The 23,934-nt window shown below is 44.0% G+C and overlaps 1 protein-coding gene across 1 annotated transcript in view; it reads left to right on the plus strand.

Moving 5' to 3' along the window:
• The window catches only part of LOC120533079 (synaptopodin-2), a 129,596-nt gene that overhangs the window by 66,578 nt on the left and 39,084 nt on the right, over nt 1-23,934 (plus strand). The window contains exons 2-3 of the mRNA XM_039759735.1: nt 5,971-6,122; nt 20,693-21,501. Coding sequence (XP_039615669.1) covers nt 5,971-6,122; nt 20,693-21,501 — 961 coding nt within the window. The remainder of the gene's footprint in view (nt 1-5,970; nt 6,123-20,692; nt 21,502-23,934) is intronic.

Below are 23,934 nucleotides of genomic sequence, written 5' to 3' on the forward strand. Positions count from 1 at the left end.
AAAAAATAAAAGAAGTCAGCAGCCCAACCCGGTCAAAGAGCTCTTGAGGGACGTTATGAGCTGAAGCTTCAATGAACATTCTTTATTTTGGGAAAGTTGTGAAATCGCACTTCCTGTTTGGGAAAAGAGCAGCCAGGGCCGGGGGGGTCCCGTGGTGTTGTTGTAAGGCTGACTCTGGGGGCCTCAAACCTGGCGTTGCTTCTGGACGGTCAGCCAAACCATCCGAAAACAAGCGAATCACACAAACACACATCTGACAGACTAACACGGTGCCTTGAAGAGGCATTCAGACCCCCAAACGATTTCCACCGCTTATTATCTCCCATTCTTAACTGACAGCGTATTCAAGTGGGAACTTCTTGATCGAATCTACAAAATGTTGGGAAATCCTGCCACAATGAAAGGCAAAGAGGGGAGCAGACCTCAAAAATGAAATAAATATATGAACGCTCACACAGACACACCACATATAGCAACTAGACAGACACACACACTTATCTGTAATTGTAAAATGCACTACTGTAAATGTTTAGAATGCACCATCTGTTGGAATGACAAATGCAAATCTATCGAATTAACATTTTTCTGTTAGACGCCAGTTAGAATGGCATTCGTAAAAGCTGTGTTAATGTTTGTGATGTGCCATCTGTTAGCACGACAAATGCAATACACATGCTATTTTATTGTGGGATTCATAAAAGCAGCACCAATGTTTGTGAAGCCCCATCTGTTGGAATGAAAAATGCTATGTGTTATGTCTCTCTCATATGCTATTTGGTATGGGATTTGTAAAAGCAGACTGAATGTTTTTTAATGCACCATCTGTTGGAATGAAAAATGCAAATCTATCTAATTAACATTTTTCTGTTAGATGCCACTTAGAATGGCATTTGTAAAAGCTGTGTTAATGTTTCTGATGTGCCATCTGTTAGAATGACAAATGCAATACACATGTCTCTTTTACATGCCATTTTATTGTGGGATTCATAAAAGCAGCACCAATGTTTGTAAAGCCCCATCTGTTGGAATGAAAAATGCTATGTGTTATGTCTCTCTCATATGCCATTTGGTACGGGATTTGTAAAAGCAGAGTGAATGTTTACTAATGCACCATCTGTTGGAATGACAGAGACAGACACACAGACACTTATCCTTTTTTTAAGGTGGTTGTTGCATTATATGGAGTGAGGTTTGGCCCCTTCTTCAGACGAGATGTAACACAGAAACTGGAGTTCCCCGTGTTTCTATACACACTAGGACAAGAAATAACACTGGGAAACCTTCATGTGAGAAATCTTAAATGTAAAAAATTAATAGACTCCTTCATGCTGGGGTTCATTTAACAAGCAAGAAGAACAATGGATGGTCAAGATCTTTGGATAAGATAACTGTCCAACAAAGTCTTTTGAAGTTTCTAATGAGTTTTTCCATACAATGTGGATCTGTAGACGGGTTGTCTGTGTCAGACTGAGGGGTGCAAACAATCCTCTCTTCTGGCCATAAAACTCTTGTCTTTATTCAAGCCACGTACTAAAGAACATTTTTGTTAATTTCAGACTTTGTGCTAACACTGCTGGGATAGAAACAAACTCCTCACTACCACTACATGTGCAAATATTTATGAACTACCAGCTCAAGAAGGAAACCGTTGTTTTGTTATTTGAAAAAATGTTTTGTTTTTTTTTTATTTTGCATTATGTGACACGCGGATATTAACATCCTGAGCAGGAGGGTGAGACCGAGACGATGTGAAATGACGTCAGCCATCTGTTGGACTTTCAGCTGTCACGTGTTCTGTTCATGTCTGAGTGTTCACTCACCACATTGGCCCGTGTCCCCCTCTTTGTGACGATGGCTTCAGACCCCGTTTTAAAATTTAGTGTGAGGCTTCACACCAGCGCCATCTACTGGTCACGTTGTTTCGCAGATAGCAGCAGCAGCAGATGTTTGAAGTGGAATCAGTCAGGCTTTTAAATTCAGTTTTCATGGGATATGCCACCATGTACAGTAAGGAACCTGGCATAACATACTCAACAACATTGGGCACACGTAGGAACTAATCCAGGTGCCAGTCCAGAGCAAGACCCCAGTTGTGTTCACCAGCAACTGCAGCTGACACTTCTGAATATGCTGGGGACAATTCAGAGTCGCCACCTACACATCTGGGGGACATGGCAAGAAAGCCACAGAGCCACAGGGGGACACTGCAAGGTTCACTTATACTCATCTATCTGTCTATCTATATAGCGCCTTTCAAATGTGCCTGTCTATCTAATTAATATCAGTTCACACATCTCATATTTCTATCTGTTATAGTATTACTATAGTATTAACATAACAATGCATTATGTAGGGTTTAATTGCTTCACATCTTTCTTTTGGTTATATAGTGCCTTACACATCTATCTATCTATCTATCTATCTATCTATCTATCTATCTATCTATCTATCTATCTATCTATCTATCTATCTATCTATCTATCTATCTATCTATCTATCTATCTGTTTTCCATTCCCTAAGTAAGTAATCCGAGTTCCCTGAATGGTTTGATTGATACAGCAGAGTTCTCTCTCGTGGAGATCCTAACTTGTGGATTGGTCTTTTTGTTCTTTGAATGTGTTCCTCAGATTCTTCACGCCACATTGTGTGTGAATCTGCATACCTCACTATTTCATGTGAACTATTTTACATAAAGTTCAACTCTTAAAAAAATTACAAAATAACCATTTAATAGAATGATATATTTCAAGTTGTGTGTTTGAGTATTTGTCATTACATTTTTTTAATGTTAGAAGTTTGATTTGATTACTTAAATCTTTATTTTATTTAGCGTGGGTATTGTTTGTGACGCCATATTGTTTACTGTCTTGCATCACAGGATATTGGCTGCCTTGTTTTATCGTGGGTGACGTCACATTATTTACCGTTGCCATGCGTGACTGCCAATCACATGACTCACATCCACATCATGGGAGACACCATATCGTTTATTGCGGCTATGCACGGTTGCGCGTTGGATCCTCTTTTGATCGCCAGGGGTTCGGTGTTTTCAAACTTGCGTATGTAGAAAATAACAGGCTCAAAATGTACGCATGTGCAGACGCGCATATTTACGCCAACTCTGAGCTGCCATACGCACCTTGTCTGGGAAATGGTGACGGGGAAATGCAGCCAAGTGGCAACGGATGCTCATAATAATTTACTTTGCCGTTATTGTAAAGTGCGTTGATGTGACAAACATATTAAACCTCAGACCTCTATTTGAGTTCCCTTTAAGACTGGAACTTACAAAATAACCATTTGCTCATTTCCCAAAAGTTGTTCTGGCATTGCTCTTTATTTCACTGTGCTGTTACGTCTTCCTTCAATTTCATTGTGCCATATATTCCCCGTTTAGGCACTAGATGGCACTGTGGAGTAAGAGTTTTTCTCGGCGCTGCCGACTCTGATCCGCTGCATTTTCACTTGGGAGTTTTCCGTTGGGAGGAAAGAAAAAGAAAGAAAGAAAGAAAGAATCTCTTTGGCAGTTATTTGTCGCGGTTTGTGCCTTCCTGTTGTGTTAGTTGTCACCCTTGCCTGATGTGACATTTCCAAATAAAGCTCAAGCTGCGCATGTCGGTGTTCTGTCGATATGTGCTGTCGAAATAAGCTATACATGCAAATATTTACACGTTTAAAAGTGAAAACGTCGAAATGAAAATAACATTTTATGGTATTACTCACCATCAGCCGATTTTTTTTTTTCAGGCAGGGTCCGGGGTGACTTGACGTACTCACATTTACAAGGTGGTTGTGGTTTATAAAGGTAAACTGTGTACAATTGTGCCCGTGCACATTCCACATATTTCCACAGGTATCCACATTTGGATATTTTTTGGCAAACACCTATTTTTCTTTTTTTTTTTTTTTTTTGCAATATGCATATTTTGCAGTTGAAACCACACAAAGTTTTGGTGGTTTGATCCTATCCTGTTTACAAGATGCCGATTATACAGCAGCCTGGTACTTATTGTAATTGATCTCCTAGTTATAAAGCCTTCTGCCAGTTCCTTCTTTCTGTCTGATGAAATCATTAAATTGTGGAGACCCCATCATCATCATAGGACAGCAGGGTTACCCTCTACATGTGCATGCCTTCCCTGTGTTCTTGCTGATTTAGTCTCACCATCTAAAGTTGTACAGCTAAAATGAGTGATACGGCGACACCTTTGCCTGATTAGCAGAAACTGTGGTCTAGTGGCGCCCTCTTCAGTGCTATAAAGGATAAAGCAGGTTCACTGTGATCCGCCTTAATAAAAGGATAAGCGTCTGTGTGTCCATCCAGTTGCTATGTCTTTGTCATTTCAGAAGGTAATGCATCACAGAGATGAACCCTGCTTTCACAATTGTCATACCAAATGGCATATAACAGAGACATATACATTGCATTTATCTTTCCAACAGATGGCGCATCACAAACATTAAACATTAAAAGGCATATAACAGAAACATATGCATAGCATTTGTCATTCTAACAGATGGTGCATCACAAACATTAACTCTGCTTTTGCAAATCCCATACCAATGGAATGTAAAATATACATATGCATTACATTTGTCTAATATCACAATAACACTATTTTTGCAATTCCTATACTAAATGGCATATAACAGAGACACATGCATTGCATTTTTAATTCCAGCAAGTGGTGCATCACAAACATCTGCAGTAATAGGATAGGCTTTGTCATTCCAACAGATAGCACATCATAAACATTAGCATTGCTTTAATGAATCCAATACCAAGTAGCATATAACAGTGACATATGCATAGTATTTGCCTTTCCAACAGATGGTGCATCACAAACAGTAACACTGCTTTTATGAATCCCAATTCTAATGCCATTTGATAGAGACAAACGAATAGCATTTGTCATTCTAATTGATGGTGTATCATAAACATTAGCACTGCTTTTACAAATCCAGTACCAAAAGGCATATAACAGAGACATATGCATAGCATTTGTCATTCCAACAAATGGTGCATCACAAACATCTGCAGCAATAAAATGCATAGCTTTTGTCATTTCAACAGATAACACATCACAAACATTAGCACTGATTTTACGAATCCCATACCAATACATTGCATTTTTCATTCCAACAGAAGGTGCAACACAATCATTAGCACTGCTTTTACAAATCCCATACCAAATGGCATATAACTGAGCCACAAGCATAGCATTTGTCATTCCAACAGATGGTGCATCACAAACATTAACTCTGCTTTTGCAAATCCCATGCAAATGGAATGTACAATATACATATCCATTGCATCTGTCTAATATAACAAACATACTATTTTTACAATTCCTTTGCCAAATGGCAGACAACAAAAAAGCATTGCATTTTCAATTCCAACAAATGGTGCATCACAAACATCTGCAGCAATAAAATGCATAGCATTTGTCATTTCAACAGATAACACATCACAAACATTAGCACTGATTTTACGAATCCCATACCAATGCATTGCATTTTTCATTCCAACAGAAGGTGCAACACAATCATTAGGACTGCTTTTACAAATCCCATACCAAATGGCATATAACTGAGCCACAAGCATAGCATTTGTCATTCCAACAGATGGCGTATCACATACATTAGCACTGCTTTTACGAATCCCATACCAATTGGTAGATAACAGAGACTTACAGTATGTATTGCATGGTGCTCTCTTAGACGAGCAGCACAGCTTGCATGTGACAAATGGTCACTGTGTCAGTTCAGTCCTCCACCTTGAATCACCCAAATGTGACCCTGAGTAAGCTGATTGACCTGCCTGTGCTCCAGAGCATAGAGACAGTTTCTTGGGATGGTATTTGCTGTAGAAAGGCGCCATATGCCATAAAGACTGTTTGCTTGTTTCTTTTATTACTTTGAGAAGCCTTCAGTTCCATTTAAAAATAAATGCCACTTCCTTTCCACAGATTGAACAAGGAGGTAAGGCCTACCTGGCAGGACTCAGCGAGGGCGATGAAGTGGTCTCCATCAACGGAAAGCCCTGCTCAGACCTCTCCTGGCCCGATGCTATGATGATCCTTGCCAACGTGGAGGAGAGCCTGCAGATGTTAATTAAACGGTAAAGATTGTCATGTCTTCCATTTTTTAATACATTTAAAAATATGGAATTGTATGCCAGCCTGATGAGACATGAGAGGACCCCGGAGTCGCTAGCCACATGGTGGGCCTCACCAGCAGACATCTGTAATGAGTTTGTGCCAACCACCTCGACCCCCAACCGTGTGTCAGGGTGACTTGATATTCTATACTGGCCCTGGGAAAGGGGGTCAGGATGTGTGATTGCACGGACCCTGCACTGTTTACACATTTGTGATCATGCAGCCTGATGCTCAAATCCTCAAACTTCATCTTCTCCCTCATCCAGTAACACTTGATACCCCAGAATGACAACATGAACCCAAGATTTCAGGAATTTGTGCACAATTTTCTAAACATTAAAAAACTGAAATATTCCATTGAAACCCCAATGTCCCCCATTCAGACCCTTTTATTTGGCACTTTGTTGTGGCAGCCATTCAATCCTGGAGTCTTCTGGGGTTTGACATGACATGCCTCACACACCTGGATTTGGGAACTTTCTGCCATCGTTGTCTGCAGATCTTCTCAAACTCAAAGCTTGGATGGAGGCCATCGGTGGACAGCTGTCCTCAGGCAGGTCCCTTTAGAGATGTTCAGTTGGGTGGGCCACTCAAGAACATTCCCAGAGTTGTCCCTAAGCCACTCCCGTGTTTTGTCCTCGGCCCACTCTGAGCAGGTCTCATTAGGGATGTCTCTGTGTTTTACTCCATTGATGTTTCCCTTGACACTGGACTCGTCTCCCAGTCCCTGACGCTGCCACCAGCGTGACTCCCAGTTAGATGGGGTCCTGAGCACTTCCTGGTCTCCCCCGAAGGTGATGCTTAGAACTGAGGCTAAACAGTTCATTCTTTGCTTCATCAGACCAGAGAACCTTCTTTCTCTTAATCTGAGAGTCCTTCAGGTGCCATTTTCGAAGCTCCACGTTTCTGTGTAGCTTCTGTCTGGCCACTCTGCCACAAAGTCCAGATTAGTGGATTCTTGCAGTTATGGAGGTCCTTCTAGAACTTTCTGTCATCTCCAAACAGATTCTCTGCTGCCAAGTCAGGGTGACCATCAGGTTCTTTATCACCTTTTTTTTCATATCATGGTTCTTCTCCCACAATTGCTCAATTTGACCTGGACAGGCAGCTTTAGGAAACGTCGCCATCCCAATCCCCCAGAAAGTGGAGAAGGTTGGCATCAGGAAAGGCATCCATTCATAAAAATCACACCGAAACCTCTAATGGAGAAGTTTAGCAAAAAAAATAAATAAATAAATAAATTGCAACCTCATATAAAAATGGGTACAGCAATAGAAGAAAATGATGAAGATGAAGAAGACGGCACTCTTGGGAACCATCCATGCTGCAGACATTTTGTTTTTTGTAGTCTTCTTCACATCTGTGCCTCTGAGCCCTGCAGGCAGTTTCTTCGACTTCATCGCTGGGGTTTTTGGCCTCTTTGTGTTCCCAACCTACTGAAGCAAACGATTTTGTTCATTTAAGCTCTGGAATACAAAAACAAAACTTCACCAGAGGGTCTTTGTGGCGGACAGCCATGACCCTTAAATGGCCAGGATGTCTTCATAAATAAAGGACCAGGGAGAGAACATGCGCACGGCATTAGTGCCCCACCCCAAAGGCTCTAAGTGGCAGCCCCCCCTGGGTTGCAGCAGTGCCTCAAATTCCTACAGGGCATCATGGGAGTTGTAGTTGTTCAGTGCAGCCCTGTTGGGTGCCACCAGAGGGTGCTGCAGAGGCCTACTTTGTTGGGTTTCTGTCTCACCTGGAAGTGTTTCTGGATGACCCTAACATGCCACCGGAAGTACAGTACTCCCAGGTGTAGGATGAAAGAAGCCCACTGCCCCTGCTCCGGGAGACAGAGTTGGGGGGTGAAGACGAAGCTTGCTGGAGGAAGAGTGGAGGCGGAAGGAGAGAGAAAGAGACACAAAGACAGAGAGAAGAGAAGGCAAAGAAAAGAAGTGCCGTGCGCTGCTGTATTTGTGCTTTGTGTCTTGTACTGTGCTGTCTCGGTGGGACACGTTTGGGCCCCCTAATCATCCTCGGTCTCTGATTGTCTAACTGTCTCTCACCCCTTCACCACCCAACAGCTAATGTGTGGCACAAAATGGCTGCCGTCACATCATCCAGGTGGGTGCCACACAGGAGTGGTGGCTGAAGTAGCTCCCCACTCACAATGTAAAGCACATTGAGTAGTGAGAAAAGCGTCATGTAAATGTTGTGAAGAAACGAAAAACAATTATAAAGTTTTGGGAATCCAAACCCAAACCCCAGTATATAACAGTCCAAAAGGGAATAATCATTAAAGACCGAGTAAGACATTACTGAATTGGTGAGTGGAGTGCTTGGGCTTTATGGAAGTCCAGCAGGAAGAGGTGGGACATAGGAGGAAGTGAGGTCGGCGGAAGGGCGTGGTCTGGTGCCAGAAGTGGGTGGGGTTTTGCTTGTTCTTTCCTTTTGGAGGTCTAGAGAAGAGGGAGGAAGGCGTTAGTGCGCTTCATTAAGCTCTGTCTCTGTAGTATTGCCCTCAGTTAAGCCCTTAGACTTCCTCCCATGTGTGACAAAGTAAAGAATTATTATTATTATTGTTGTTATTATTGTTATTATTATTGTTGGACTATTTGGAGCACCATTGTTTTAATTTAAGTACTTATGTGACTTTTACACCAATCCTCACTAACTGTTTGTGTCCTCCTTTGCACGGCTCATCCTCGGTTAAGACCGTTGACAGCTCCAGGTTCAAGTTGCCAAAACAGCATGGAGCCAACCCGGACTATCACAGGTGAATATGCGTATAGTTTCGGCAACTCTGAACATTTCGGAGAAACTAGCAAATGGTGACAGCCTCGATGAAGCAGGGAACAAGCAGTGACAACTCACATGTATCAGAAGTCATATATGTTCTAATGTGCGTTGACATGACAAACATATTAAACGAATAGGATGCACAGACTGCACTTTAGTTCCCTGTTAACAGGACTAATGTAGTGTATTTGCAGTAAAGAACTTTTTCAGTTTGCTGTCAGTTTATATCGACTACCTGTTGTCACTTCTCAGAGGACTGGCCAAAAAGGTCAGCCAAGCTCCACTCCGTCATGTCTGCTGTGCTGGAATCCATTCACGGACCGCTGAGGCACTACATTCAGTTTTCATACGGTGTGGCTGCACATTCATAAAACGGAGCATTGCAGCCGAGTCCGGTTCTCCTAACGTAATCGGAGCGATTGACTGCACTCAAATTGCAAAAAGGGCACCTACTGATGATGCTGCTTTTATTAACTGTGAGCAGCGACAACCCATTAATGCACAAGTCATCCAAGGTCGGTCAGTTAAATGTCATGTCTCCATGGTGATTCATTTATTTTGAGACAAAGTAGCTTTGGCAGACGTGACGGTGCTGTATGTGGTGGATGGCGTGTCAGTAAGATAAGTGTCTGAACCCTCAGTGTTTCACGCGGCCCGCACTTTTCATTGTAACAGCAATATGTGACAGGTGGTAGTGACCTCCTGCTCAGACACTGGCACGTCACGCCTTTTCCTGAACACCAGAACACAAAGGAGAGGCGCTATAATGCCACACATGATCTGTCTCTCTTCTGTCTATGATCTTACGCTCTCAGTTGCAGAGCACAGCCAGATATGTTTGAATGCAGGGGGCGGGGTCTGAGTGTGTCAGCAGGGAGAGGCTGCTCTACCGGCCAATGAAGTTGTGCAGCGTTGTGATTGCATATGTATGAGGCTGATTAGCATGCTCCATATATGGATGTTTCAGGGCGGCATTTGAGGCGTACGCATACTAGCAAGGTGATTGTGATTAATGAATCGTGAATTGCATAGGAAGCAGCACGGCGGTGCAGTACAGCAGTAAAGGGGGCCAGGGTTCACATCTCGGGTCTTCCCTGCGTGGAGCTTACATGTTCTCCCTTTGTGGGTTTCCTCCAAAGGCATGCAGGTCAGCAGGATTGGCCCTGGTGTGTGAGAGTGTGTGTGTGGATGGTGTGGGGTTAGTGTGGTTGGTGGAGGTGGTGTGTGTGTGTGTATATATACATGTGTGTCTGTGTGCGTTCTGTTGTCTGTGTGCGTTTGGCGTGTGTGTCTGGCGCCCTGTCCAGGGTCTGTTCCTGCCGTGCGCCTTACGCTATCTGGGATGGGCTCCAGCAGGCCCCCCTGACCAGTACAAAGCGGGTTAGAAAGTAACTGAACGAACAGCGGGTTATATGTCACACTTACACCACTGGCTACGTGGGCTACTTTGAAGACTCGACACTGAAGTATAAATCAGCCCTAAGACGGCCGGAGGTCAAATTTCTTAGATATTCCTTATATAAACAAGACCACCGCCAAGTGCAGCACACTGTCTGCGATAAACACATCTGTGAATTTCGCCGCTCGCCGTTGTTCTTACCCGACTGTGTCTGTTTAATGTTTCATGTTATTTTTCAATAGACACATTTTCCTGTTTCTTTTTTTTTTTTTGTATTTCCATCCATCCATCCATTACCCAACTCGCTATATCCTAACACAGGGTCACGGGGGTCTGCTGTAGCCAATCCCAGCCAACACAGGGCACAAGGCAGGAAACAAACCCTGGGCAGGGCGCCAGCCCACTGCAGGGCACACTAAGCACACACGAGGGACAATTTAGGATCACCAATGCACCTGACCTGCATGTCTTTGGACTGTGGGAGGAAACCCACGCAGACACGGGGAGGACATGCAAACTCCACGCAGGGAGGACACAGAAGCGAACCCAGACGGGTCTCCTAACTATGAGGCAGCACCGCTACCCACTGCGCCACCGTGTCTCCCCCTTTTATTTTGTATTTTCACGCTCAAATCCACGCAAACTGTTATTAAATGAGACCCCAGATGCTCATCTGCCGTAATGCGCTAGTGCGGTGGTCCGTAGTCCTCCTCTGTCTGTCATTGGCTCTATTTACACTTTCATGGCCTCATCATTGCAGCACGTATGATGGACAACTCCAGTTTATTTTTACACAATGCAAAGCCCAGCCTGTCGTTATTCATCAGGAGGAGGAGGAGGAGGCATCTGTGCTGAAAGTCAAGGCCGCACCACTTACGACCGTACAGAATGAGCTGCTGCCTAAATAGAAGCCATGGGCGTCCCTTTGGAGGAGCCTTCACTAAAAATCATTTCAATTCATTGTCCCCTCATCGAGCACCACTTGGGACCCCAAAATGACAAAGTGACAACAGAATTCATTCTTTTTTTTATCCCATTGACACGAGTACTTAGTCCGTTTTTACTTTGGCTCAGGTGCACCCCATTTTGCTGACCATCGTTGAGATGTTTGTACACCTTGAGTCCACCTGTGGTCCAGTTCAATTGATTAGGAGGGACACACACACCTCTCTAGAGAGGGTCCCACATTTGACACAAACCAAGCCATGGGGTCAAAGGAGAATGGGCTGAATGTTCCCAAGAGCTTTACAATTCTTAAATAGAAGTCTGGAATGATGACGACTCCCAGAGCTGCCCACCCAGCACAGACTGATTGATTGTGGCAGGAGGGTCTTAGTAAGAGAGGTGACCAAGAAGCTGATGGTCACTCCGGGCTGAGCTCCAAGGAGAAAAGTACAAAAAGGACTCTGGGGTTTATCATGGAGTTGGGAAGAAACATGGAAGCCCACCTGGAGTTTGCACAAAGGCACTTAAAGGACCCCTGGACTGTGAGCAACACGATTCTGTTGTCAGATGAAACCAAGAGCAGCACCGTGTCCGGAGGAAACCTGTCACCTCTGCCATACCATTCTAACGGTGACACACGGTGGTGGCAGTGTCATGGCTGTGGGCTTTGGTGCTCAGCGGCAGGAACAGAGAGATCAGACGGGCTTGAGGGACAGCCAAGCGGAGCAAAGCCCCCTGCTCTGAGCATTCTGGACCCTTCCAACAGGACACAAAGACAACACAGCAGTGGCTAAAGGGAAGGTCCAATCAAAAGCTCCCTGGAGAGACCTGACAGTCCACTTGGGGGGGTCGTCAATCCCACCTGACTGAGCCTGAAAGGATCTGCAGAGAAGAACGGCCAGAAAAATCTACAAATCTAGACGTGTCAGACCTCATGAGGCTCCAGGCTGGAATGGCCGCCAGAGGGACTTCAGTTGCAGGGTCTGAATGCTTGTGACAGTCAGTGGGATTTTTCAGCTTATTTTTATTTTTATTAAATTTGCAGTCCTGTTTTCACTCGGCCAGTCCGGGGTATGGAGTATTGGGGGAATAAAAATGAATTGAAATGACTTTAGCACAAGAAAACGTGACAAGCGTGAAGAGTCTGAGGACTTTCTGAAGGTGCTATACATTAGCATTAACGTGTCACAAATGAGAAGTCAGCATAATTCTCAATTCCAGCATCAGAATCAGAAAAGGTTATTAATCCCGAAGGAAATTACTTAAATTTACGACAAAGAGTTCTGTTTAACATTCAGAAGATGCAACTTGGTCTCCTAATCTTGAATCAGCTGAAACATTTGGCAAACCTGCGGCCAAAATTCATTTCAGAAAATGCAAAGCATTACACACCAGAAGTAAAAACGTTACATATAGCGCCCCCAAAATGTGTGGGGTACAAGTCAAGGTCAAGTTTGAGCTGGACAGCTTAAGGTGGACAGTTTTGGACTCCACATTACAAAAAAAAAAAGACATAACAGTCGTGGAGGAAGTCCAGAGACGAGACCCTCAGAGCAAACAATGAGGGGAGTACAGCGGAGATAAAGAGGGGACCTGCCAGAATTGTTTAACGTTAACAAGCATCCCGACTCAGTGCCACTGGGATAATCAAAAGAAAATATAAATCAAATGAATTATATTACATTAAAGACTTCTCTGCATCCCATATTGATAAATGCGTACACCCGATGACCACATTAATCAAGTTGTCAGCAACAGTCATAAGAAGAAAGGGGGTCTCCAGGGCAAATGATAAACTTCTTCATCAACAGTAGGATATCAAAAGGGTTAAACAATGATAGCGCACTCAAAATTCACAAATAAATACGGGACGTTGGAAATGAGATACCGAAACACACTCTGAGCTAACTGGATAGGCGTCACCCCAGGCAGCCTAACCCTTAAACTCAAATCTCAGGCTTCCAGTCTGCACAGGCCCAACAATGGCAGTTAGGCTTTTAAATATCAACAGGGCAAAAACAAAAAAAATACGAGGAGCAAAAAAACACAAAACTTCAGGCCAGGAAGGCAACAGCCATGGCAGTGGATGGAACGAAGACCCGAGGGTCGAGGTCAGTGAAGATTTGTTCATTGCTGCCAAGTAAAGTCTGATTCTCTAATTACACAATACAATTTTGCAATGACTAAATAAGCTGAAGAATACGGGAAGATAAAAAATACTAAAGAAAAATAAATGTCTGTGTGTCCCAATGAGAAGGCTGCAAGTGTTACACCTGCTTTGTCTTATCTTCCTTTTGGGCTAAGCTAGGATGAACTGGTAGTAGTATCATATAATATAATATAATAAAACGCTGAGGTTTCTATGTTTGTGTATACAGTCCCTCAGAGTTATCTGATTGGTTGCTTTGGTTTGGTGACACAATTGAAAGAGGAAGTGCGCAGGTGAGACACACAAGGAGGAGTGAAGGTGTAGGAGGCACACTGAGAGTCGTCCTCAATGGCAGGAAGTAAAATAGCAAACAGGAAGCAAGAAATGTGCCTTGAAAATGATAGAGTTATAGCAGCAGGCTATATGGAAACGCGCCTGAAAAACAGAGAAACAGACAAAAAATCAATCACACAGGTGAATATCAAGGAAAAGTACGTGTGGGGCAGTAAATAGTAAATATTTTTAAATTCTATTCTATTGTTACCCCCTGTCTTTGATAGGTAGTGTGGCTAGTCTATATAATAAAAAGCTAATGTTTGTGTGTGTGTGTGTGTGGCTGGTCCCTTGGAGCAACCCGATTGGCTAGTTGGGCTTTGATAGGATTGGTCAATTCTACTGCGGCTGCTCAGTCAAACACCATCAAGACAGGAAGCGTTGGGCAAGGAAAAGACGAAGGAGGATCAACGAGAGGTCACCTCCAAACATGGGAAGTGGGCACAAGAATACTGAAGATGTTTTCACAGCTGGTAATGAATGGGGGTCCGTCTACCATTGGTGGAAGGCAAAAATGGGTCAGGAGGAGAGCAATGAGCCTCGTAATGACAGAGTCTGAGTAGGAGGGGAACGCAGTCAAGAGAAGAAGCGCCGGGCAAGAGAGCCCGAGACACACGAGGGCACCAGAGAAAGGCATAGGGAGGATGCTGAGGGTACACATAAGGCAAGAGGTATCAAATCATTTTAATCATTTTAAATGTATTCTATTATCTGTCTGACGGATAACATACTGTAGCTAGTATATACAGCATATAATATAATATAATATACACCATGAATATTCCATTGTTCCAATATTACTATTACAGCTACTACTATACTGTAATTTACTATACTATACTATACTATCAGTAAATGTGGGTGTCATGGTGGCACAGTGGCAGGGCTGCTGTCTTATAGTAGGGAAACAAAGGTTTGCATCCCAGGCCCCCACTGTGTGGAGTTTGCATGTTCTCCCCGTGTCTCTGTGGGTTTTAACTGGGATTCCTCCAACTGTCCAAAGACATGCAGGTGAGGTGAACTGGTGACACTAAATTGGCCTTATGGGTGGGTATGTGTGTGTGTGTGTGTGCACCCCATCCAGAGTTTCATCCTGTGTTGTACGCTATACTAGCTGAGAGAGGCTCCAGTCTCCCACAGCCCTGTTTAGGATTGTGCTAACGTGCTGCCCATGAATATAATATAATATAATATAATATAATATAATATAATATAATATAATATAATATAATATAATATAATATAATATAATATAATATCAATCCATCCATCCATCCATTTTCTAACCCGCTGAATCCAAATACAGGGTCACGGGGGTCTGCTGGAGCCAATGCCAGCCAACACAGGGCACAAGGCAGGAACCAATCCCGGGCAGGGTGCCAACCCACCGCAGTATAATATAATATAATATAATATAATATAATATAATATAATATAATATAATATTCTTAAAACATTGTGCATTCAACTCCGTGCCAACAGACGATAGCCAGCCACGTATGGGGTGCCAGTCCATTATCAGGCCTACTCCCACATGCACAAGTCCCCAGTGACTCCTAACCTGCACATTACGGGGACACGACAGCAAAAGGCAGAGGACCCTGAGGAAAACCCACACAGAGATGAGGAGATTCATTCAAACTGAGCACGGACGGTGGGCACGTGTTGAATTTGAACCCAGAACGCTGGCTCTGTGCCACCATACTGCTGAAGTATCACCTATGACAAGACGGCACGGGTGCGGGGTGGGTGCAGTGGCAGGGGGCTTTGTGCTGCTGCTCCGCATTCCCATTCTGGACGTTCGATGCGTTTTCTTGCGTTTTTTCTTCATGGTCTCCTGTTTCCACTCAAGGAAAGAAAAAAAGCAAAGCAGCTGAAAACGGGCATTTGTTAAATTCTTTAGCCAAGACCTACAGACCACCTGAGAGGTTCTCTTCACTGTTTCACTTTCATTTTCTTTCCTTTCCTTGGTCTTCCTTAGGGGGGCTACTGTATGCCATCAGGGCTCATTCATTCATTCATTTTCTAAATCTGCTTATTTCCATCCAAACTAGCAGGTGCCTGGAGACCCCACCAGAAGCCTTGGGGGCGAGTCATGTTGGGCCGCTTGTCCATCTCAGGGCGCAGTCACTCTAGAGGGGTCAGCTCAGCACACTTTCATATCTCCGGGATTTGACACATTCATAAAAGTATCCACGTGAAAACAATGCAGTCTCCGCAGAAGACCCCCGGAAGAGGGTGGGCCGCAGACATGGGCCAGTTGCAATTCAAAGGCCTGGCGAATTGCAGCCTTCTGTCTTTAAAAGTGGAAAACTGCTGTTAAGAATGTGCAGGGACGAGCAGCCAAAATGGAAATGTTTACACTGCCGGGCCTTTTCCGTGGTGAGGCTGCCTGCTCAAGCACTCCACGCCTGTGGCTCGGGCCATAAATAGGCCGGTTTAATGGGAAGGATTTAATGAAGGCATTTTTCACATAGCGTCCACTTAATCATAACAACTCTCGGGCTTTTCTCTTTTATAGCCCAGCGCTTCTCCATCTTCTGCTGATTAATGGCACTTCAAGGATGCCCACCTTAAAAAGTCAAGACGGTGGGCCAGAGGCACTAATCAAGCCAACAGAACTGCACAGTGTCTTCAGCATCTGCCATCCTGTAGACAGAGTGACAGTCATCGTGGAGGCAGCTGTCTAGTAAGAGGGGAACCGCAGAAATAGTTGGCCCCCTCAGTTTTTGGACCCCAGTTACATTCCTGGCCTGAACGCGCTTTGTTTTGGCACACCTTTCTTGATTAATGGGGTTGGTGCAGTGGCGATGGCATTAGATAACAAATTACAAGACTGTCATTTCAGTGTCTCTGCATGACCCTGAGGGAGTCACTTACACTGTCAATACTCCATTTGTACAATTATGGGAACATCTTGTGCCCTGTGTTGGCTGGGATTGGCTCCAGCTGACCCCCGTGACCCTGTGTTCGGATTCGGCGGGTTAGAAAATGGATGGATGGATGGATGGGAACATCTGAAGCCTTTGGAATAGCGTTCACTATGCAAGGCACTATATATGAAATTGAGCAATTCATATGTTTAATCTCCCCCACCGACACGCTGTTTGACCCTGAGCAAGTCACTTCATCTGCCAGTTCTCCATTTGTACACATTAGGGACCATTATTAAATTATTCATGAAGCACTTTGAGATGGCGTTCACTATAGAAGGCACTTTATATAATAATCACCAATTCACAAGTTCAGCACTGACCACTGGTGCCCTGTGTGACCCCGAGTGAGTCACTTCACCTCCCCATACTCCAGTAGTACAAGTATTAAGTGATCACTAAATAAAACTGCTAATATTTTACAGTGCCTTTCATAAGCATGTGTGTGTTAGATGGTGCCTTTCATATCTTCTTCTTCTGCTTCATTTCTGCTTCCCATTTCTATATGAGGTTTGGCTTCACCAAACGCTTGGTCCTGCACCTCCTCGTCAGTCAAGCCCTTTTTCCTCAGATCTCATTTTATTATGTCTTACCGTAAATTGATACATGGTGCCTTTCATACCCGTATATCTAAGATTATGCCTGCCAGTTCTGCATGTCTAATATACAATGCCATTCATCCATCCATTATCCAACCCACTATACCCTAACACAGGTCACGGGGGTCTGCTGGAGCCAATCCCAGCCAACACAGGGCACAAGGCAGGAACAAATCCCACCGCAGGGCACACACACACACACACACCAAGCACACACTAAGGACAATTTCGGATCGTCGATACACCAAACCTGCATGTCTTTGGACTGTGGGAGGAAACCCACGCAGACACGGGGAGGACATGCAAACTCCACACAGGGAGGACCCGGGAAGCGAACCCAGATGGGTCTCCTAACTGCGAGGCAGCAGCGCTACCCACTGTGCCACCGTGCCGTCTATTATATTGTGCTTTTCATGTCTATCTATCTCTCCATCATATAATGTGCTTCAAATGTACATGACTGTTATGCAGTGACCTTCACCTTTTCTATCATAGCAACTTTCTTTTCTGCATATTGTACATTACCTTTCATATTAATATATGGCGCATTTTATATCTTTCTTTATTGTTTAGTGCCATTCACAGCTTTATTTCATATCTAACTTCTTATTATATGTAGATACGTTAACGTTATGTGTTATAGTAGTTACAGTGGGTTATTAATAGCTATATAGTGCCTTTCATATTTATCTATCTACAGTGGGATGCAAAAGTTTGGGCCACCTTGTTAATAGTCATTATTTTCCTGTATAAATCGTTGGTTGTTACAATAAAAAATGTCAGTTAAATATATCATATAGGAGACACACACAGTGATATTTGAGAAGTGAAATGAAGTTTATTGGATTTACAGAAAGTGTGTAATAATTGTTCAAACAAAATCAGGCAGGTGCATAAATTTGGGCACCGTTGTCATTTTATTGATTCCCAAACTTTTTGAACTAATTATTGGAACTCCAATTGGCTTGGTAAGCTCAGTGACCCCTGACCTACATACACAGGTGAATCCAAGTATTTAAGGGGGTCCATTGTAAGTTTCCCTCCTCCTTTAATGTTCTCTGAAGAGTAGCAACATGGGGGTCACAAAACAACTCTCAAATGACCTGAAGACAAAGATTGTTCACCATCATGGTTTAGGGGAAGGATACAGAAAGCTGTCCCAGAGATTTAAGCTGTCTGTTTCCACAGTTAGGAACATATTGAGGAAATGGAAGACCACAGGCTCAGTTCAAGTTAAGGCTCAAGTGGCAGACCAAGAAAGATTTCGGAGAGACAGAAGCGACGAATGGTGAGAACAGTCAGAGTCAACCCACAGACCAGCACCAAAGACCTACAACATCATCTTGCAGCAGATGGAGTCACTGTGCATCGTTCAACCATTGGGCGCACTTTACACAAGGAGATGCTGTATGCGAGAGTGATGAAGAGGAAGCACAAACAGAGCCGCTTGAGGTCTGCTCAAGCACATTTGGACAAGCCAGCTTCATTTTGGAATAAGGTGCTGTGGACTGATGAAACTAAAATGGAGTTATTTGGGCATAACAAGGGGCATTATGCATGGAGGAAAAGAACACAGCATTCCAAGAAAAACACCTGCTACCTACAGTAAAATATGGTGGTGGTTCCATCATGCTGTGGGGCTGTGTGGCCAGTGCAGGGACTGGGAATCTTGTCAAAGTTGAGGGACGCATGGATTCCACTCAGTATCAGCAGATTCTGGAGACCAATGTCCAGGAATCAGTGACAAAGCTGAAGCTGCCGGGCTGGATCTTTCAACAAGACAACGACCGAAACACTGCTCAAAATCCACTAAGGCATTCATGCAGAGGAACAAGTACAACGTTCTGGAATGGCCATCTCAGTCCCCAGACCTGAATAGAATTGAAAATCTGTGGTGTGAGTTAAAGAGAGCTGTCCATGCTCGGAAGCCATCAAACCTGAATGAACTAGAGATGTTTTGTAAAGAGGAATGGTCCAAAATACCTTCAACCACAATCCAGACTCTCATTGGAACCTACAGGAAGCGTTTAGAGGCTGGAATTTCTGCAAAAGGCGGATCTACTAAATATTGATTTCATTTCTTTTTTGTGGTGCCCAAATTTATGCACCTGCCTGATTTTGTTTGAACAATTATTGCACACTTTCTGTAAATCCAATAAACTTCATTTCACTTCTCAAATATCACTGTGTGTGTCTCCTATATGATATATTTAACTGACATTTTTTATCATAACAACCAACGATTTATACAGGAAAATAATGACTATTAACAAGGTTGCCCAAACTTTTGCATCCCACTGTAGATAGCCCCTTTCATATCTATCTACCTATATAGTGCCTTTCATTTCTATCTATCTATCTATCTATTTATCTATCTATCTATCTATCTATCTATCTATCTATCTATCTATCTATCTATATAGTGCCTTTCATTTCTATCTATCTATCTATCTATCTATCTATCTATCTATCTATCTATCTATCTACCTATATAGTGCCTTTCATTTCTATCTATCTATCTATCTATCTATCTATCTATCTATCTATCTATCTATCTATCATATAGTGCCTTTCATATCTATCTTATCTGTCTATCTATCTATTATATAGTGCTTTTCTTTCTTTCTCTTTCTTTCTTTCTTTCTTTGTCTGCTGAGGTGCATTAACATGCAGACCCTTTTACGATTTATACAATATGTAGGTTTTATTTGTTTCTTACCTCTAGTATGTTGGCACAAGGGTTCACATGGCCATGCCAGGGTGTTTAGAACTGCCTTGTCCTCAGTGTGCCTAATAACATCCCTGCAACTCTTATCTAACGCTGGACAAATCCAGTAAGTGAGTGGATGAGGAGATTTCTTATAAAGTGCCTTTAGCATTGAAGATCATCTCAAAGCTCATTGTGCCTTTTTTTCAGGGTCTGCCCTTTAGAGATGGCAACACAATCCATCTCAATGGTTCTTTCTTATAGTCATCAGTGTGCCACGTTGCCACCTCACGGCTCTGGGGGTTTCATTGTGGGTACCACTGCAGGCTCTCATTTCACGTGGATTTCCTCCCAAGGGCGCCCCCTACTGCTGCCAGTTCAGTTTTCCACAATCCTGACTTGGACTAAACGTCCCGAGGAGATGACAGATGCTCCGCGTGTTTACATGTCCGGGTGTTTTTTTTTCTTAGGGAGTTCAGTAGGATTCCAATGAAGTTCCTTCAGATGTGAGATTTAACACTCGTGTTTCTCTGCTCAGCCTTCCTTGATGCTCTTCTCGGTCTCCATATTTTGCCCCCTTTTCGTTCTCCCACTTAAGATGATGCACAGTGGAGGTCTGATCCCCTCTGAGTGACCCTAAATATAAGCTTTATGTTTTTTTTTTTTTTTCTTTCCAAACAGGTCATCCACAGTTTTCCATGATTCCCCCGATCAAGAGTTGGAATCGGCATATTTTGATGGTGCCCCCACCACCACTATGCCAGGCATGAGGAGCACCACTTTGCAGATCTGGCCATCCCGCATGGCACCTCCTCCGAGGGAGCTCTACATCTCAGAATCTCAAGATGAGGCCTACTATGGGGAAAGTGAGAGCGACACTGATTTGTCCACTGGTGCCCGGCTGCGAGACCCCAAATCCAACAGCAGCCAAGGAGCAAAGTGTGACGTTGGAGGGGCAATGGAGTTTCAGCAGGGAGAGGTGGTGGAGCTGTGCTTGTCCTTCCCTGAAGGCAAACATGAAGATGTCAGAGGGGCTCCCTTGAGAATGGGGCATTGGCCACTAACAGGGGTCACCCAGGGCTTCACGGTGCCAGATTCTGAGGGTGCCCACCCAGGGCCTTCCTTTCAGCCTGTGGTGATTTCCCGGGGCAAAATAGAGCTGACAGGAACAGGCGACCAGCGGTCAGCCAGCACCCTGGCCCCCCAAAGTCGGGTGGAATTGACCCTGCAGCCCATTTTGAAGGGAAGGCAGGAGGAACGGGGAGAGGAGGAGGAGGAGGTGGTGGTCTTGTGTAGGTCACAGTCGGGCAGGAGGGGGTGGGTGGAAGGAGGGTCCACTGAAGCACCTCCCGCCGTTACAGTCTCCTTTGGAATCTCGTCAGAGGGTGAGCAAGAAGAAGAAGACGAAGGAGAAGAAGAACAGGAGGAGAGGGACTCGGAATCGGAGAGGGATCAAAGCCGACCCAACAAGCACCGGGCGAGGCACGCCAGTAAGTAAACCCGGGGACCACCCTGGGACCACCTGGGGACCACTCGAGCCGGGCAGAGGGGGAGGGGGGTAAGTGTCGAGGACTGGCACCTTCACACATTAGCACAATGCGGGCTCTCGCCGCCGCCGGTCACTTCTAAGCTGCGATGCACTTGTTGCCTTTTAATTGAAGCCAGCTGGTCAATAAATAAAGAAAGAAAGAGTTAAAGAATGAAAAAGTCGTCAGGCCAGACGGGATTTGAAGGCGGCCAGGCGCACGTCAGCCCTGGGCAGGGACAGCAGAGGCGATAAGAATAACATAAGGAGCGCTTGTCAGGCTGATGATGCTTGCAGAAGTGCGTTTGACAGACACCAGCATGTGGACTTCTGGCCGGTTATCCGATCCTCCAAAAGCTTCTGCCGTCAAAAGTGAGCTCGCCATTCACTCTGCCTGCTGGACTCGGAGGTGAGTCAGGAAAAAAAAAGCTCCAAAACGGGCCGAATTTAACACATTTTTAAATGCGGCCGCGACTTGGAGGTGGGCGGACGGGCGGGGGGATTGTAGGGGCGCTTATCTCGTCAGCAACTTGTGGCTTAACTTCGAGCGTCGGTCCGCCGGTGAAGGAGCGAGCGGTGCGAGTGCTGCCATCCAGCCGGTTTATTTTTAGATGTGGATCTGTCCAGCGCTGCGCTGCCATTTAATTCAATGTGTGCATATATGAATATATAGGGGGGCATGGCGGGGGGTTGAAAACGGAGCTATGGGGTAGAGAGTGACGAGTGCTGCGCTTATCGTGACGGCGAGACTACCGTTGGGCTGAAAATAAAAAGACCAAAACGGCTTGAGGTGCAGCTTCAGTTAGCCGTCACGCCATGTCCGCCTTGAGACTCAATGAGCATACGGACGAGACCACCGGGACACCGGACTGTCATTAAAACTGCTGCGTTCATTTTAGCCGATTGGAGCCGCTGGCAGAGCTGGGGTTTAATCAACGCATGGAGAGTGCTGCACGTTAAAGGGTTAAATGAAAAGGACTGACGCGTCTGTCTGTCTGTCGTCTGTCACAACAGGAAGGGCTTCATGGGGCGCCACTTATCTAGCAATCATATAGTGCCTTTCATTTCCATCTATTTTATGTGCCTTTAGTTTCTAATTCCCCACCTAGAATGCGTCATGTTATATAGCGCCTTTCATTTCTATCTGCCTATCTATAATATAGCGTCTTTCATGTTCACTTTCTGTTATGTAGTGCCCTTCATTTCAATCGGTCTTTTAAAAAATGCCTCTCTGTCTTTTATGGTGTCTTTTATTTCTTTCGGTTACATCGTGCCTTTCTTTCTATCGTGTCTTCCTTTCTATTATATAGTGCCTTTCACTGCTTTTTATTATATACTGCCTTCCATTTCCTTGTGTTTTTGTTGTAGAGTGCCTTTCCCATCGTTTATCTTTCTTAGTTTCTTTTCATTATATTGTACCTTTAAGTTCGTTCTATTATATAGTGCCTTTCACTCATTTTTTTTTTATCATATTCTGCCTTCCACTTCTTTCTGTTTCTGTTATAAAATGCCTTCCATTTCCTAAGTCTCTTTCAGTTATATGGTGGCTTTCATTTCTTTTCCTTGTTATGTAGTGCATTTCATTCCTTTCTTTTAGTTATACAAAGTCTTGAAATTCTTTCTATTGCACAGAGCCTTTCACTCCTTACTATTATATAGAGCCTTCTATTTTGTTTATATAATACAGCACCAGTGGTGGCATGGTGGCGCAGTGGGTAGCGCTGCTGCCTCGCAGTTAGGAGACCTGGGTTCGCTTCCCGGTGTGGAGTTTGCATGTTCTCCTCGTGTCTGCGTGGATTTCCTCCCACAATCCAAAGACATGCAGGTTAGGTGCATTGGTGATACTAAATTGTGTGTATGTGTGCCCTGTGGTAGGCTGGCACCCTGCCCGGGGTTTGTTTCCTGCCTTGTGCCTGGGGTTGGCTCCAGCAGACCCTGTGACCCTGTAGTTAGGAGAGAGCAGATTGGATAATGGATGGATACAGCACCATTCATTTCTTTCTTTCTATTATTTAGTGCCTCTTCACTTCTTTCTATTATAGAGTACCTTCCATTTCCTTCTGTTAATGTTGTATAGCGCCTTTCACTTCTTTCTAAGTCTTATATAGTACATTGAAATTGCTTCTTCTATATAGTGCCTTCCATTGCTTTCTCTGTTATATTTTGCTTCCATTTCTTTTTCTAGTTTTCTTTGGTATATAGTGTCTGCCGTGTCTTTCTGTTATATGGTGCCTTTAATTTCTTTTTTTTTTTTTTTTTGCTTTATAAGGCTTTCAGTTTCTTCCTTTGTTTTATAGTGCCTTTCATTTTTTCTTTCAATCACATAGCATTCATTTCTTTTTCTTTCTTTCTGTTATATAATGCCTGTCATTTCTTGTTCTGTCTGTTATATTGTACT

The sequence above is a fragment of the Polypterus senegalus genome, chromosome 7 (genome assembly GCF_016835505.1).
Source record: "Polypterus senegalus isolate Bchr_013 chromosome 7, ASM1683550v1, whole genome shotgun sequence".
Lineage (NCBI taxonomy): Eukaryota > Metazoa > Chordata > Cladistia > Polypteriformes > Polypteridae > Polypterus > Polypterus senegalus.